The following is a 16,576-nucleotide window of genomic DNA, read 5'->3' as shown; positions in this document are numbered from 1 at the left end:
CAGCGCAGACCAAATTTATGAGAAGGTCTACATTACATCGAAAAAAACTCAGAAACTGATCTCTGCCCTAATGCACTTCAGCTATCAGAAGAGTCAACAAGGGCGTAGATTTGGTTTAAAGGGGTTTTAAGTGTAAACTGTACATATGTTTCCATTAATAAGTGTATAAATATTAGAGGAGTTTTACGTGCAAGTAAATGTGTGGTTTACCTCCCCCTTAGTCTACAGCCCAGGTCAAGAAGTTGAATGAAGACTGCAGTTTTTTAGTAACAAAGGCGAGTCAGACTAACATAATGAGGTCTTCCCGAGGTCAGCATGTAAATGCAATGGTGTACAATCTGGGGTAAAGCTACACAAAAATGAGTAGGCGCATTAGGCTAAGTTTGCATCCGTTTGCTTAAAGGGATAGTTCCCCCAAAAATGAAAGTTCTGTCATTATTCACTCACCATCTTGTCATTTCAAACCTGTATGACTTTCTTTATTCTGCAGAACCCTAAAGAAGATATTTTAAGGGATATGGGTAAACGAACAAAGGTGTCAATACATATTGTATGGACACAAAACCAATGCAAGTCAATAGGTACCGCCGCTGTTTGGTTACCTACATTCTTCAAAATATCTTCTTTTGTGTTCTGCAGAAGAATGAAAGTCACATAGGTTTGAAATGACAAGAGGGTGAGTAAATGATGACAGAATTTTCATTTTTAAAAACGGCTATTGTTTATACGAATACGAAACTTGACACGTTTACCCTAAACAAAGCATTCTTGGTTGAAAAATCTAAGGAGGGACAATATGAGAAAAGAAGACAAGATAATCAGTGTTCTGTAGTATATTTTATATTTGTATAGATTTATATATTACACATTTATTACTGACACAGACCATCATAAAACAGAGAAAAAGGCAGACATATTTGTAAAAATTTACATTATGTGAGTCAAACAAACAAAACAAAAAAATCACAAGCGCAAATATTTTACCTTTTAATTAAATGTGGACATGTGGACTTTTTCATTGTTCCAAAACCACTCTGAATATCTACGTGATGGCTGTAGAGGCAGCAAGAACCAGCTTGCTAACTACACATTTAGTTCATATTCACTTAAAGAAGCCCTGGACTGAAAAAGGCAATATTGTAATATATTTGAATGCTACATTGATCCGGATGTTGACCAGCTGATTTCTGCCTCTGTACTCGTAATACCAACACCACATTTCATACAAATCCTAAAAAATTACAAATATTAGCAAGAATTACATACAAACGGTGAGGATTCAGTATATAAAATCTTCACTTTGTTACTTCACAAAACGGTTAAGGCTACAATCCAAAAAGGTTCCTGGTGAAAACAAGACATAATTCTGAAGAATGTCACTGTTTCCAGATTCATGAGATCCTTCATTGTTGACATTTAGTGTTTATTAGTGTTGTTGCTCTTTTTAAGGTACAAATAGTGTCTGCGGTTTCGGGGTAGCCCTTGGAGAAGTGGTCCTCCACGGAGGACAAGGCAAATAGTCACTTGCATGAGGGCAGATGGGGTTTTCCCAAACCACTGCCTGCTACTGACCCCCAAAAACACAGTGAATCTCTTCACTGGGTTCCACCACATAGAAATAAAGACGAGAATAACCTTGATGGCACTAAGATGACAAATTACTGTGGTTCAAAGCTAAGCAATATATTTAGATAAAACGTTTAAAATTCATGCCTGGTGGAAGAAATTTCTGAGACCAGACTTCTACATATCAGTTTTCCTGTGATTTCCAAATCATTCCATTTCATTGTGCTTTTCAATCTACATTTGGCAAATCTACTTAAAGCCATTCATTAATCTGAGCTGAAAAACCACAAAACGCTCCAAAAGAGGTGACTGCACATTTGGTGAAAAAAAAGTACCATTGTCCCTTAAAATTACAATGAAATGAAAAATCAATAGTAAAGTACACTGAGACTACGCTTGTAATGCATCTCAATATTTCAAAATTCTAAACATTTTGGTCTGTTTATAAACAAGCATCCATCCAAAACTACAACAGTCACCAAGACCGGGTTTGCCTTTATCTCACAGTGATGATTTTTCGTTGGATATTTTGGTAGAACTCTGCACAGATATACACGTATTCCATCTAGAAGGCCTGAGCATGTGCTTACAGAAGCAACACAGCCTCAACTCATGTCTATAAACATGACTAAACAGGCACATAACAATCCTGTTTTGGTACAGAAGTTTTAGGAACAAAGGCTAAATTTAATATGTTTTAGACTGATTTTTGATGTTTCCCTTTAATATCCAATCAAGAAGCAAATTCCTGTCAGAAACTGAACTGGCACTTACTAATAATAAAGGAAGAGCTATGATATGAAGTCATGAAAAAGGGAACAAGATGGGCTCTTTCAAGCTAAAGCATTATTTTAAGTAACAGAAGAGGCACTGAGGTCAGTGTATAAGTTAACTTTTGCTAACCAGTAGGTTTTCTTGACGATGCTGAAACTGGCACTAAAATTAACCATCAATCCATGAAAGTCATTCTGAAAGCTTATACCTTCATTGCACATTCATAATGAGAAACAGAAAATATACACAGAAAACAAAGTAAATAAGAAAAAAATGAAACTGAATTAAGCAGATAAAAGCTTAATGCTCAGCTATAACAATAACCAATGGCAACAAGGCATTTTGTGAGCACGGATTGGTCTGTAGCTGAGCCATTTTCTCTCACTGTTTGTTATCTTCATTGTCATTGTGACTGACTTTTGGGTGAATAAAAGGTTGGAACAAATGCTAAACAAATATACAGAAAGATTGTTAGTGCCGTTTTCTCACTTTTTGCTTAGATATGCTGCTGTGTGTTTATACATAATTTATTTTACAAATTGTTAACTATACATATGAAAAGAACACTAACGTTCTGACTTTATAAAAGTCTGAATAGATTAAAAAGTATCAACGATTAATGATTTCATTCACCGATATCCTGACATCTCTTCTCTTTTTGTTTTATTCGTCCTATTACACAGTGTTTGATACTCAGTGCTACGTTACTGTAGTATAAAAATCTCTTGTCTCCAGAAAGGTGCTTCGCTGGAACTGGATGGTAAATCTTCACCCAGACAGCCCACTTTTTCCATTACCTTTGCAGATCCTCCATAAATATTTAGAAGCATTGACAGAATAGATCAGAAATTCACCTCCAGATTCCCTGTGTTTGCTCTGCTATCATCTCAGCAGTCAGCCATATAGCGGCCTGTCAATGTACACACACAGACACACACGTATTAATGTTATATTCTGTCCTTTCAGTAACCACTTTACATCAAATGATTAAAAATGGTCAATAAACAGTTTGCATCCCTTTTCAAGGCATTATGACATCACATCATATACTTGTGTGTGAGCTCTAAAGCAGGTGCATGTGGCACTTCAGTGAAGTCTTACCAGTGGCGACTCTTTTCTTATTAAGGGAGAGGCGATAACCAGAGCCTACTAGTTCCATGTCTACACCAGACAAAGTGCTGCTCTCACTGAAGAACTGAACAGCCAGGGTGGCAGGGTTGGATGGGCCGTCAGACAGCTCAAATTTCGCCCTCAAAGAACCAGAGCCTGATATAAACACACAGAGTCAACATCAAACGTGGCAGTTGTGGAAGAACAGCTTTCTGGGAAATCAACAGATATAGTTAAAAAAGGGTAAAAAGACTTTTAATAAGTGCCATATTATTGCGTTTTACTTATTTAATTGTTTGAGTTAATTAAGTTTTTTCTTCATATTATTATTTTTCACTTTTCTCTGACCTTCAGAATTAAGTTGGTCATTTTATAGGGTGGTGCCTTTAAAGTGGTCATATGACACGACTAAAACGAATATTATCGTTTGTTTTAGATGTAATGCAATGTGTGTACACGATTTAAAGTAAAAACGCTGTATTTTCCACATACCGTGCATGTTTGTATCTCCTCTTTGCCCCGCCTCTCTGAAACGTGCAGATTTTTAACAAAGCTCATAGCTCTGAAAAGTGCTATGATTGGCCAGTTAACCAGTGCGTAGTGATTGGTCGAATACTGCAAGTGTGTGATGGAAATGTAACGCCTCTTACCATATTTGGAACATCAGGTTCCAAAGCAATCAATAGGGGCTGGCTGCAGCCGATGGGGCGAGTGGAGCTCCACTCAAAAGCGGAAATACGTCACCTCCACTCGAAGCCCGAGCGGATATATGTCACCTAATTCTGACCAACATCCCGGAAGTAATTTATGAAACGGCGCTGTTTTAAAGTCAATAAATACTTCTACAAATGCTACAAAATGATTGTTTAAATGTTATTAAATACCTTTAATGTTACTAAATCCAGACATTGCTTCCAGGTTTGTATTTAGAAAGTAAACATTATAATAGTTAGCAGAGAACAATAAATGAAACATCAAATAAATTAATTTTTATAAAAATGAAAAATGTGAACACAAATAATTTAGCAAAATAACATACAAAACAACCACAGTAAAATGTTGAATAATTTCCACAAATTAAGTTTTAATTGTTTTGAGTAAAAAACACAAACTAAATTTACAAAACACATCAACTGCAAGTAACAGTAAATAACGATCGTTCTTCTCCTTCTTTCCTTCTAATGGCGGGTCGCAACCAACATGTTTAGGTGTATATCGCCACCTACGGTACCGGGGTGTGTAACATCAGGGTTTTCAGTACTTTGGTGGATTATATAAAAAAAATAGGATTTTCTAAACCTGTATTTTAAAGAAATTCATGCAACATCAGCTAACATTGGCGAGACATCAATATTGATCGTCAAAAATATATAAATCCATCGTGTTCATTCATCCTTTTTGCGTAATTTCACGGAAGCCATATGCGTTATGCTTGCATTGCACGTTAAGACAGTGTCAGTCTGCAAGTAGTGTAGGGATGCTGAGATAAAATTACCCGAGTTAAAGTTTGAACTTCGGAGAGCTCAGCGATGCCATTTTGCCCCTTCTTTATTATTGAGTGGAAGTGACGTATTTCCTGTTCGAGAGTGGAGCTCCACTCGCCCCATTGGCTGCAGCTAGACCCCTCTCAAAGCAATTGTACTGACAGGTACGACCACCTTACTTGCGCATACATTTGGGCAGTCTTTGTCAAGTCATACCACGAACTGACGTAGATTTGTGGGGGTGTGGTTACATGAGGAGTTTCAGGCAGGTCTGAGTGAGCATTCGCTTTTAGATAGAATGCATCTTTTGTTCTGACACTTTAATTTTTGCAATTTTACGTGTCTAATACATGCATGGGCAACTTATAACACACCAAAGACACAGAAAAACACGTATTCGCACCATATGACCCCTTTAAAAAATTCTGTGTAAACACCCATTTCACATGAAAAATGTGAAACCTGCATTTCAGGTTTGCAGTCAGGTCTGATAGTTTTGAATTATATTATTAATATAATTAATATTATTATATTACATTATATTGTGTCAAGATCACGAAACAACCAGAGCAGATACAGTATGTGCCAAACAAAAACAAAAAGTTGTGCAAGTACTGAAATCTATTTCTTTGATGTTTAAAGGTCCAGTCAGTGAAATCTAGCGGCAAGGTTGCAAATTGCAAACAACCGCTCACTCCACCCCTCCCCCTCCCTTTCAAAACACTACGACGGCTGACAGAACATGGCGAATTACATGCAAGGGGACCCGCGGTGTATGTAGATAGAAATAGCTCATTCTAAGGTAATAAAAACATACCGCTTCATTGTGTAAGCTCTTTATACACCTCTGAAGGCATAGCTGTATGTATATTATATTGCATTTCTATCAATAGATCATCCCAAAAATTACACACAGCACCTTTAAAAAAGTAAATTGTTTTATAGTATATTATCCTTTATCTTTGTTCATACCTTCATTTTCAGACTTGTCAGAGATGTCACTCAGTCTCCATAACAACTTGTTTTGTTCTGCATTCCTGATTCAAAGACAAAAACAATCTTATTACGATAAAACAGAGGAGTTGAGGCATTGACTGTTGTTAGTGTATACTAGATAATAAATAAACTTAATGCAGCAGTAATTTTTCTCCTTATGATATTTTGTTTGTGTGCACTTTATTCTTCCAACTCACCAGATGGCGCTGGGAAGTGACTGCATGTTTATGACCCCGCCATTGACCGGCACTAACACCTGTATGTTGGTAAGCGACACGGGGGGCTGCATGGACTCTGGGTTGTACTGGTAGTCCACCCGTAGATCTGTGGTGCTAGGACTGCATTTCCAGTACGCTATGAGATTCAGAGGGGTGGACTGGATCCCATTTGAACATACCTTGAAAGGTGAAAAATCAGTCAATGGACCTAGCTGCTCACCATTAACTTCATCATCAACCATGTTAGGAGAATTAAAATGGGATTTCAATCAAATATCAGGACAAATGACCTAATTTGATCCAAAATAATTTTTTTCATTTTGTTCATTCATTGCAACAAAATTGGATACTACCAATCCATACTTACTAGGACACTAAAACAACATGGATAACCTGATGGGGCAAATGTAGGAAACAGAATGAAAAGCTAAGAACCTGGTATTTGAGGATGTCGACATTATAATAGGATGCTGCAGGGTTCTGCTCAGAGCTCTTCCTGAGGTACGCCGTCAGTACCGGCATGTTTAGCCAGAAGTCTTTAGAGTTTGTGTCACTCTGGGAGGAGTCGCTGCAAAATGTGCACACAATATAAAACTCAATAATTCATTACTGCGTGTCAATGTAACAGCATAAACAACTATAACTCCAGTCTAACTATTAAATCACAAATCCCTCTTGATTCGATTAGTCATGCCTGGGAGCTACTGGAAGGAACTCACAATAAATAGAGGGTGGGGTGAGTGAGAAAAACATTAGTTCAGGCTCAACAGTTTGACCTGAAAGGCACTGATGCACTGAACAAGTCATGACCATAATAAGATGGCTCTCAGGAATAATTATATTCATGCCACTTTGTTTTCTCATAATAGATTTGCAGAAACGTCTTTGTTTAACCCGCGCAAACACACTCACCTGTGCAGTAGTTGTTGGTTAGGCATGATCTGTTCTAGTCGGCTAGTGTTTGAGAGTTTGAAGCTGAGGACAGGAGGAGATGGACTGGAGGTGAATATTTTGATGATGCCACTGGGGAAGGACAGAGTCATGTCTCCTGTGATCTTCACAATGCACCTAAAACACACAGTGGGCTATAATGCTGAGCTATATTAAAGAACATCCAAATTCTTATTTACCCTCGAGTTGTTCCAAATCTGTAAAAATGTCTTTGTTCTGAATGAACACAGAGAAAGATGTTTGGAAGAATGCTTGAAACCAAACAGTTTGACTTCCACCATAGTAGAAAAATAGCTTTAAAAGTTTCTTTGTTCTGTTGAACACAAAAAACTTTTACACGCTAAAAAACAAAAAAGTTTTGTAATCTTGAGGAGTATTTTTGAAAAGTTTAACGTACACACACTACACACAACAGCGTTGTCAAAAAGATCTGCATTTACATGGTTCCGGGAAACCGAATAAAAACAATGTATTATGCATGCCAGGCCAGTGGATGGCGCTGTTGCGCTATAAAGAAACCCTATGTGCTTGCGCACATCAGCATACACTGTTTTAATCTAAAAGCGCTAATTTAATACACGTTGTCGGCGTGTAAGTGTGTTCATAGTAGTGAGCATATAAATACTTAGCTGGTCGTAGTGGTGCAGTAGAGCGTCGCCTTCAGAGTTTACATGGAAACTATAATGCCGTCGTTTACAAAAACTTGCACTTTGAGACCCGTTTTCAAAAGTTTGCGTTTTCAAGTCCCCCAAAACGCCGTTTTCGTGAAAATGAACAGCCAAAACGCATAACAAGTTTTCAGTTTTTTGTTGAAAACGATCTCGTGTAAACGGCCTCTAAATATTTTGAACAATGTAGGAAAGCAAACAGTTCTGCGGCACTTTTGACTACCATTGTCATTTTTCCTGCTATAGTAGTCAATGGTGGCCAAGAACTGTTTGGTTGTAAGCATTCTTCCAAATATATTTCTCTGTGTTCATCAGAACTAAGAAATTTATACAGATTAGAACAACTCAAGGGTGAGTAAATGATAACGATAAAATGATTTCATTTTTGGGTGAAGTATCCCTTTAACTGACACCAAAACTTTAACTGAAACAGTAAACGTAGGAGACATTTTATTACGAAGCGCACATTGTCAGTTCTATAACACACATGAAATGGCTTTAACTGTCGATGGTAACTACTGAGAACACCCACATACAAATGTTCACAGGGTTCTCATTGATTTTCCACAAATCCTTCAGTTATTTATTATTATTGGATAAGGATTAAAATCATTTTTAAGAGATGAAAATAATAAAATATTTTAGAACTGGGCATATCATTTATATTCACTGTATACATTTCCATTACTAAAACGGCATTCGTTTCTATGGTTTTTCCAGACCTGGAAATGAGTTTTAAAGCTCTGTAATGTTTCCAGATTTTCCATGATCATAGAAACTGTGAACAGTATGTGAAGTCTGAATGGTTTGTATAGTCTTGGCAAGGCAGATCATATAAAACTCACTTGCTGGGATCTGCTCCTTTGAAATAGGCATTTACTGACTCTGTAAATGCTACAGCAATGGGCAAAGCATCCTGGGATGCCAATGTCACTGGACTGGGCCCACGAGAAGTTCCTGCGAAGAGAGGGAGAGAGACACCAAAGATATTTAAAAAAAACAAGACTCTTAGAACTGAGATCTCTGTCATGCATCCTCATCTGTCACAATAAATCAACAACAACAGTCACAGACAGTGTTATGATTTCAATAATCATCCACATTAGTTTCAGACACTGGAAAAACCAAAGAGCAAATGGTGAGTCACAGAAAAAAACTTTTAGAAGGGAATGGGTGTGGTTTAGTAGATGGGGCAATGTGATTGGTCGTTCAAGGACAGATTATCATTCAGGAGTCAGTTAGTATTGTAAGTTAGAACAAACTATTCCTCTTGGTGTTATACACTTTACCTGCCGGCGTCTCACATCTCTTCTCAAACGTGGGCAGTTTCCCCACAAACACATCGTCCTCTTAAATCAAAATGAGAAGGAAAAAACAAAAGAAAAGAAACAGGGCAGAAGCAGCCCATCAAGAGGATGGAGTGATCTAGTGTGTGATGTGTTGATTATGATACAATGAGTACAATATACATTGTGAACGTAAGTTTTCTATACAAACACGTGTGTGCGGTGTTCATGCAAATGGCTCATGATGAATACATGTTTAATGTTTGATGGAAATGACTCACCGACAGTCGGCGTGTTGCTGGCGCTCAGGGAGGTGTTGGAGCTGAGGGAGGAGGAGCTCTCAGCTCGAGCAAGTGGAGCAGGAGGAGGGCTGGAGTTTGACACTTTAGGAGGGCTGAACGGTCGGCCCTGCAGAAAGCAAAGAACTAGTCATCAATAATTCAATTCCAGTTGGTAAAGAAGTATAAATTCAGTATGAATTCAGTATTTCTCATGATGATCAGAATCAAATAAGTATCTGAATATGTACATTTTAAGTTTCTGTTTTACTCACAGTTTCATTGATGCCGGACAGCTTGCCAGCAGGAAGTTTGGGCCGTGATAAGGGTCTTGGAGGTGGCACGATGGTTGCTGTGCCCAGTGGGGTGGTTGGCCTATTTGGTACTGTGCATGAAAAGACAACAAATGTTATGACCACAAAGACTTACAAAATTTAAGCACTGAATTCATAAAAAGATAACCTGAAACTGAAGGATTGATGTCACACAAGCTAATAATCAAATCCAATGATTACAACTGATCTACAGTCAGCCAACAAGTCTAATGATCTTTAGACAGGCACATGCTTAGTTGCAATGTCACAATATAAACAATAAAAAAACAGAAAGTGCACCACTGAAACAAAATGCACATCACAAAAAAAATCAACAAATAAGATTACAAAACACATGTTCACCTTTAAGCCATTTACATGACCTTTTGTGATAAAGGTTTAGCAAGGTTTAGCTAAAAACATTTCAAATTATTTCATGCTTTCATTTTATAAAATATAAAATAATTAAATACCATCAAATAAATTCAGACATGTTCCCTTCTCTAACTAGAGGGGACATAAAGTAACTATTGAGGAACTTTACAATAACAAAAACATGGTAATATACATTGTGAAAAAGATGTGATCAATATATCATATTTTTAAACATATTTTGATCAGTTAATGTACAAAAATTACAAAATTTCAACTTGTTAAAATGACTTGTAAAACCAGTGTATATAGCAGTTGTTTGTTTCTCCTCTTACTGTGATTGGCTTAAAGGTGAATATTTTGGTTAACATTTCAATGCATTCAATGCAAAAAATGATTACACCACATAAAAATTATAAAATAAAATGTCATTAAAGAAAAAAATATTTAAAAAAATTATATTTAAAAAATAATACTATTTAAAGAATTAAATAAACAAAAATGAAAAATTTAATCCACCAAACTATTTAAATAAATAAATAAACGAAATATTTTCTTTACATAATAAAACAATAGGCGTGTTAAAAGTAACATGTCATTAATGGATTAAAACATGCTTCTCATTCCGCAAAATTTACCATCCTGCACGCCTTTGACTGCTGCTTCTCTCAGATTGGGGGCGTTCTCTTCTCTCTCTGTGCTGGCAAAGCAGTCAATGGCAGGACCTCTGGAGAAAAGCTTGGGCTGTTGAGACAGGGGCACTGACCGCGGTCTCGCTGCTTGATGCGACGGTCCACGACAAGGCACAGAGGTATCATTAAAGGCAATCCATTGACTTTGGGCCCAGGAGGTAAGTGCATCGGTGGCGGGAGCGCTGAGAGGGGGCTTGTGGGTAGTGTAGTCCTTAGGAGCAGCCTGCAGGGCTGGAGGCACGCTCATAGCTCTAGCGGGAGCAGAGCTGAGGGGAGCAAAACCATCATCGGGGAGCTCCCAAGGAGACGTGGAGAGAGGAGATTGGAAGGGAGGTAACGGCGGAGTGCCCGAGTTGGCAGTGGAAGGAGGGCGTTTACAGGGACGTGGAAAAGCAGGAGCCTTTGTAACCTCAAGACTGACTTCTGAAGGAGAAGTGGGCTCTGCCTGTACATCCCCTTCTGTTTTGAAAGTCATCAGAGAAAAGAGAGCAATGCAAGGTTGTAAAAATACACTTAATACTCTGACTACCATGCTGAAAGGACATTCTGGAGCAAAGGAATAGGTGTGATTATACAGATCATCTCACATGAAGAACATTTACATAACCACAAAAGTGAGTAAAATAATACAATGCAGATCTTTTAAGCTGAGATATGAAATAGTCAACCATGTTACTGTAAATAAAGCAAGTCAAAGGATCTCAATTAGGAAACATGTTAATAAATGCTGTACCATTGTTTAACGGTCCAGTGTATAAAATTTAGCGGCACCTAGCGGTGAGGTTGTGAATTGCAACAAATGGCTCACTTCACCCCTCCCTTTCGAAGCACTACGGTGACTGACACAGGGCTAAGATCTCATCACGTTTTCACTTCTTGGCCGAAGGAGATAACGTATTTAGGAAACGCGCTCTGTAGAGCAGTTTGTCCGTTTAGGGCTACTGTAGAAACAACATGGTGAATTCCATGTAAGGGGACCCGTGGTGTATGTAGACAGAAATAGCTCATTGTAAGGTAATAAAAACATAACGCTTTATGATGTAAGGTCTTTCTACACCTCAGAAGACATAGTTATGTATTTTTGTCAATAGATCCTACAAAAAATTACACACAGCACCCTTAAGGTACATGAAAAGGTTTAAATTAAAAGATTGATAAATTAACTACCACCACATCTAGAAGCCCAGATCTGACTACACCTTTGACTAATACTGTGCTTATTGTAATTTATTCTTTATTTGTTGATTATTATTTGTCTTTACATATTATTTAGTATAAAAAGGAACCAATTCAATTCAAACCAATTAAACTGCAAACCTAGGTTAAATTTAGGCAGGACTCAACTTTTTACGTTAAAGAGTATTTTTAAGGTCCTACTTTGGTTTATGGAGTGTCCAAGTTTACATACATACAAGGTGTAAAAAGAAACACTTTCATTTTCTAATAGGCAGTTATTATAAACCTTACTTATTGACTGACTCTCAAATGATTCGTTCGGCGATTCATCTGTCTAATCCCCTCCTTTCTGTCAACCTACTCTTATCTGATTGGTCAGATGGTCTAGTCTGCTGTGATTGGTCTACCGCGTGCAGTGTTGGAATGGAATGGAATGCAGACGGGCATTACACGGAGTGATGCAAATCTGACCCGGAACGACAGACGACTCGTTCGCTTGATTAAGAGTCAACTCATTTTTTCCCAAGCCAATAACTTTGTTATTCGTTCACTTTCGGCTTTACAACTGAGCAGACTGCTTACATTCACACACAGCCACATTACACACTGCATGAAATGTCATTTTAAGGACATTGTAATATTTACTCTTTAAAGATCAAAGTACACGTGCTAAAAACACTCGCATGCATCTCTTAGAATTGTAAAAATAGAATAGAAACATTCCTAACATAACTAGCATTTTTGCTCATTGCTAATCTTTCAGGGCCAGTGTCTGTTACGGGAAAAGTTTATTATTCTGTGGATTAAAGCTGCAGGCATGCATCACAAGCATTACCTGGGTCTTCAAAGACCTCATCATTTAACTGCAGTGGGGGAGATGTAGGAAAAGGTGATATAAACAGAGAGGCCAGGTCTAAGAAAATATTAAACAAATACAAAACAGAAATGAGAAAATAAAAAGAAATCACACATACAAAACAGAAATGAGAGTAAATAAAATGCATGATAATTAAAATACATAAAAAATAACTTGGGGTAAAACCATTTTAACTTGACTAAAAATACACAAATACCATAAAACACCAAAATGACTAGTATTCTCTTCATTTGCTCTTTCAGTTCCTTTGCCAGATTAGAACCATAACAAGATCATGTTTGACAATGGCTGTCATTGGGGACTCCCAACTCCACCCTCTGACCACTGAAGGTGCCAATTAACTCTGGATTATGATTGTCCCTCGAAGCTAAGGTCAGGGATTGATTGACAGGTTGGCTTGCTTTTAGTGACTGCGTTGAGTGGCTTATTTGCGAGATAAGCACTTACTCATTTGCTAATTATGCACCACAAGACAAATATCTAAGTAAACTAGAACGCATCCACTACATTTCTCTCAAAATGAGCACTCATGAGTACAGAAGACTCTTTAAATACAATCGGTTTACCGTTTCATGTTACACAATTAAAATCGTGTATAACCTAAACAATGTGAACATTACTTTGTGTGGATATAGCTTTCTGTTCCTGTACACGTAAACATATGTGAGCCTGCCTGTGAAAACCCATCTTAATTTTTTGTGATTTACGATTTTCTACATAAAATGCCCTAAATAATGTAAAGAACATTCATGTGAAAATAATATATAACTCATATTTTTAATGATGACTGAGTAAGGCCATGTCAAAGATTGAAATCACAGTCAAATTAATAGTTGAAAATCAAACTTTGAAGATTTTGATCTCAGAATTAGACAATGACGCTTTTAGGCTGAATTTCACAGACAGGGTCACACACACACGTTGGGTTTCCATGTTTTATGGGGACATTCCATAGACGCAATGGTTTTTATACTGTACAAACTGTATATCATATTCTCTACCCCTAACCCACCCCCTAAACCTAACAATCACAAAAAACTTCCTGCTCCTTTTAGATTTTCAAAAAAGTTAATTCTGTATGATTTATAAGCTTGTTTCCTCATGGGGACAAAAAAATGTCCCCTCAAAGACAAGGATTTTGGATATTGCCATCTTTGTGGGGACATTTTGTGCCCATACCGTAGGGTTTACCCTTCCCACACACACACACACACACACACACACACACGCACGCACACACATATATATATATATAAATAATTTACTTTATTATAAAAATGTTAATTTAATTGATTTTGTAGTACATACTGTCAGCTGCACATTCCTCAGAATATATGAAGGCCAATTCTCAGAAGTACAAATACCATTTATAGTAATTTGAACAATCAAGGTCAAAACAAAAGTGCAGAATACTCTGCCTTTAAGGACAAACTGTCCTACCAGGAGAGAAACATGAAGGAGCGTAGACACAGAATACTCTCTATACTCACACAAGGAGGGATGCGCAGAAAAGAAGTGGGGCAGAACATAGAGACATCATGACAAACACTATAGATTAAACACAGGTCCTCCAAAAAAAAAAAGATACACAGCAACTTGAAATGCAAAATTCATATACCAGCAAGTAGAATAAAATTTCAGATATTAAAAAGCCCTTTCTGCAGTACCAAAATAAAGTAACAAAAACACAGAAAGAAAAAAAATAAAACTTAATAAATTCTCAAAAGACAAAATGCAAAGGAAGATAGATGCAGTGAGATATGATGTTGCTGTAGGATGTGGGGGTTTCCGTGACAACAGAAGCCTGAGCAAGCTCTCTAGAGGCGACTGTTGTGGACTGGAAAAGCCCAGACACTTTCACCAGCCTGTAAGCATCATCAATAATAGAGGAGGTCAGACCTAAGACAAGCCTCCCACAGGCTGAGGGTGGAGGAGGTGGTATCTGCTATCTGCTTGTACGGCGACGGTATGTGTGTGCGTGTGTTTGACGAAAAACAATCTGACTGCTCAACTCCAACTTTGACGCTAGTGTAAATGCTGCTGAGCCTGTACAGTAAGAGATCATCCATCTATCCATCTACAGTATCTCTCAATGGCGTGCATATTCTGAGACATAAGGAAACTATGCGCCTCAAGATCATTCACAGAATTTGTACTTTACTGTGCACTCACATAATGCAGATCAATTTCTGATAATGGTGATAATACATTTAGCTTCAGGTTATGTTCGTCAGAAGCGCTGTGTATTTTCTGTATTAAAGCAGGCGGGTGTACCTGATGAGTGAGGTACAGATGATCCAGAGCCTGTGCTGGTCGGTCCAAACGGATCCAGAGACAGCAGGTCATTACTGACTACTCTACTGTTTAAAGCAAGAGATGTGAATTTAAGATATGTTATTAAAAAATGGATCTTCATGTCTATTAACATATTTGTAGGGTTAAAAAAGCGAAAAAATGATTACACTGTCAATCAAATTTTTTACATTTAATCCAAAAAAGGGTAAACAGATCATGGTTTAGCAATGAGTTTCTCTTACTCATGAAATGATGGCGGTGGTATTTTCAGGCGTCCCAGCTCATCACCTAAAAATCAGAGGAACACATGACTAGGTACAGTAGAATGGCAATGCTTCAAGCTTTAATTATGATCTTCTCATTACTCCCAGACGAAAACTGCAGCTCATGTGTTTCATGAAGTAAATATGATCCAGCAATAACAGACCTAAGCAAATCCGCAGAGATTTAGAACCGGTAGTATCTTGAGGACTAAGATTTGATCTTTACTACATGAAACACATGTTCTTACAACCCCATTTATCACAAAGCATCAAATACATACATTTAAAAATATTAAATATACAGAACACAGTAAACATAGCCATATTGTCACTCTATAGTATATTTTAACCTGATTTAATACAAAAATACATTACACGAGTACATTACACAAAAGACAAATGACAGTAGAGGGTTAAACACACAACAGGTGTTAAATGGAAAAACCAATGATTTTGCGCATTTTGTTGTTAACATTTTGAAAGCATAGATTCACAGGAATCCCTCATACCCACCAACACAAATGCAGCCGCTCACCAAAACCGATTAGGTGTATGCTGGCTACATGTTACCGTCCTGGGTAATACTCACCCGGTTTTGGGTTTATTGAAGGGTATGTGTGTTGTCGTGTCATTCCTAGGTTTGTGTAAGATGCACATTTACAATAACATTTAGTTCTGAATATGCTTTTGTTTATCCTATAGAGACGGTTTCATAGGACGCACACGCCTGGCCCGAAGTTAACTTCCAGTCTGTGTTTGGTTATCGGTCTGGCTAGTGGCTAGTAATGTAACAATTTATTTTATATTTTATTTAATAACAACTTATTTGAATAGCTTATTGTATATTAATTGTATTAAATGAAATTAAAACTACTCAACAGTTATTGATTCTTTGCGGAGGTCTACCGGAAGTTAAGTTTGGGCCACATGACGTTTGTTTATGTTGTTGCCGCTGAAACCGTCTATACCCAACTTGCCACTTAATATGAAGCCTTATATTGTAAATGCATAGAAAAAATGACTTGGATTGAACTTATGTTTTCAAGAGGCATAAAGAATTTGAAGTATGATGAAAACGTGAAGAAAAAATAAAACATGTCTGTAAACAGGGTGCAATAAAAATATTGCATGAAAGCTTAAATATACTAAAACTCTTGAAATTACCGTACAATTCACATCCTTACTGTGTCCACCACATCTAGTTTTGTACGCAAGTGCCATTGCTGAGGTAACATCTTTATGTGATTTCAAATAAC

General features: G+C 37.3%; 2 protein-coding genes across 7 annotated transcripts in view; both read right to left on the bottom strand.

The window, feature by feature from the left end:
- btf3 (basic transcription factor 3) overlaps positions 1-16,576 on the bottom strand; it is a 102,822-nt gene that overhangs the window by 78,838 nt on the left and 7,408 nt on the right. The gene's annotated exons all lie outside the window — the stretch shown is intronic.
- The window catches only part of fcho2 (FCH and mu domain containing endocytic adaptor 2), a 43,072-nt gene continuing 27,320 nt past the window's right edge, over positions 825-16,576 (bottom strand). Inside the window, exons 16-29 of one of the 6 annotated variants that reach the window (XM_057353057.1) lie at positions 15,910-15,954; positions 15,300-15,345; positions 15,037-15,122; positions 10,656-11,168; positions 9,607-9,716; positions 9,335-9,461; positions 9,057-9,116; positions 8,613-8,724; positions 7,061-7,216; positions 6,584-6,716; positions 6,128-6,327; positions 5,907-5,971; positions 3,442-3,606; positions 825-3,250 (exon numbers count right to left, since the gene is read on the bottom strand). In XM_057353057.1, the coding sequence (XP_057209040.1) occupies positions 3,228-3,250; positions 3,442-3,606; positions 5,907-5,971; positions 6,128-6,327; positions 6,584-6,716; positions 7,061-7,216; positions 8,613-8,724; positions 9,057-9,116; positions 9,335-9,461; positions 9,607-9,716; positions 10,656-11,168; positions 15,037-15,122; positions 15,300-15,345; positions 15,910-15,954 (1,841 nt within the window). In that variant the 3' untranslated portion in view covers positions 825-3,227. The remainder of the gene's footprint in view (positions 3,251-3,441; positions 3,607-5,906; positions 5,972-6,127; positions 6,328-6,583; positions 6,717-7,060; positions 7,217-8,612; positions 8,725-9,056; positions 9,117-9,334; positions 9,462-9,606; positions 9,717-10,655; positions 11,169-15,036; positions 15,123-15,299; positions 15,346-15,909; positions 15,955-16,576) is intronic. The other 5 variants (XM_057353075.1, XM_057353082.1, XM_057353066.1 and 2 more) reach the window with 5 other exon arrangements.

This window comes from Triplophysa rosa, linkage group LG2 (assembly GCF_024868665.1).
Source record: "Triplophysa rosa linkage group LG2, Trosa_1v2, whole genome shotgun sequence".
Taxonomy (NCBI): Eukaryota; Metazoa; Chordata; class Actinopteri; order Cypriniformes; family Nemacheilidae; genus Triplophysa; species Triplophysa rosa.
Note: the sequence above shows the minus strand (reverse complement) of the source record. Positions and strands in the feature narration are given on the sequence as shown.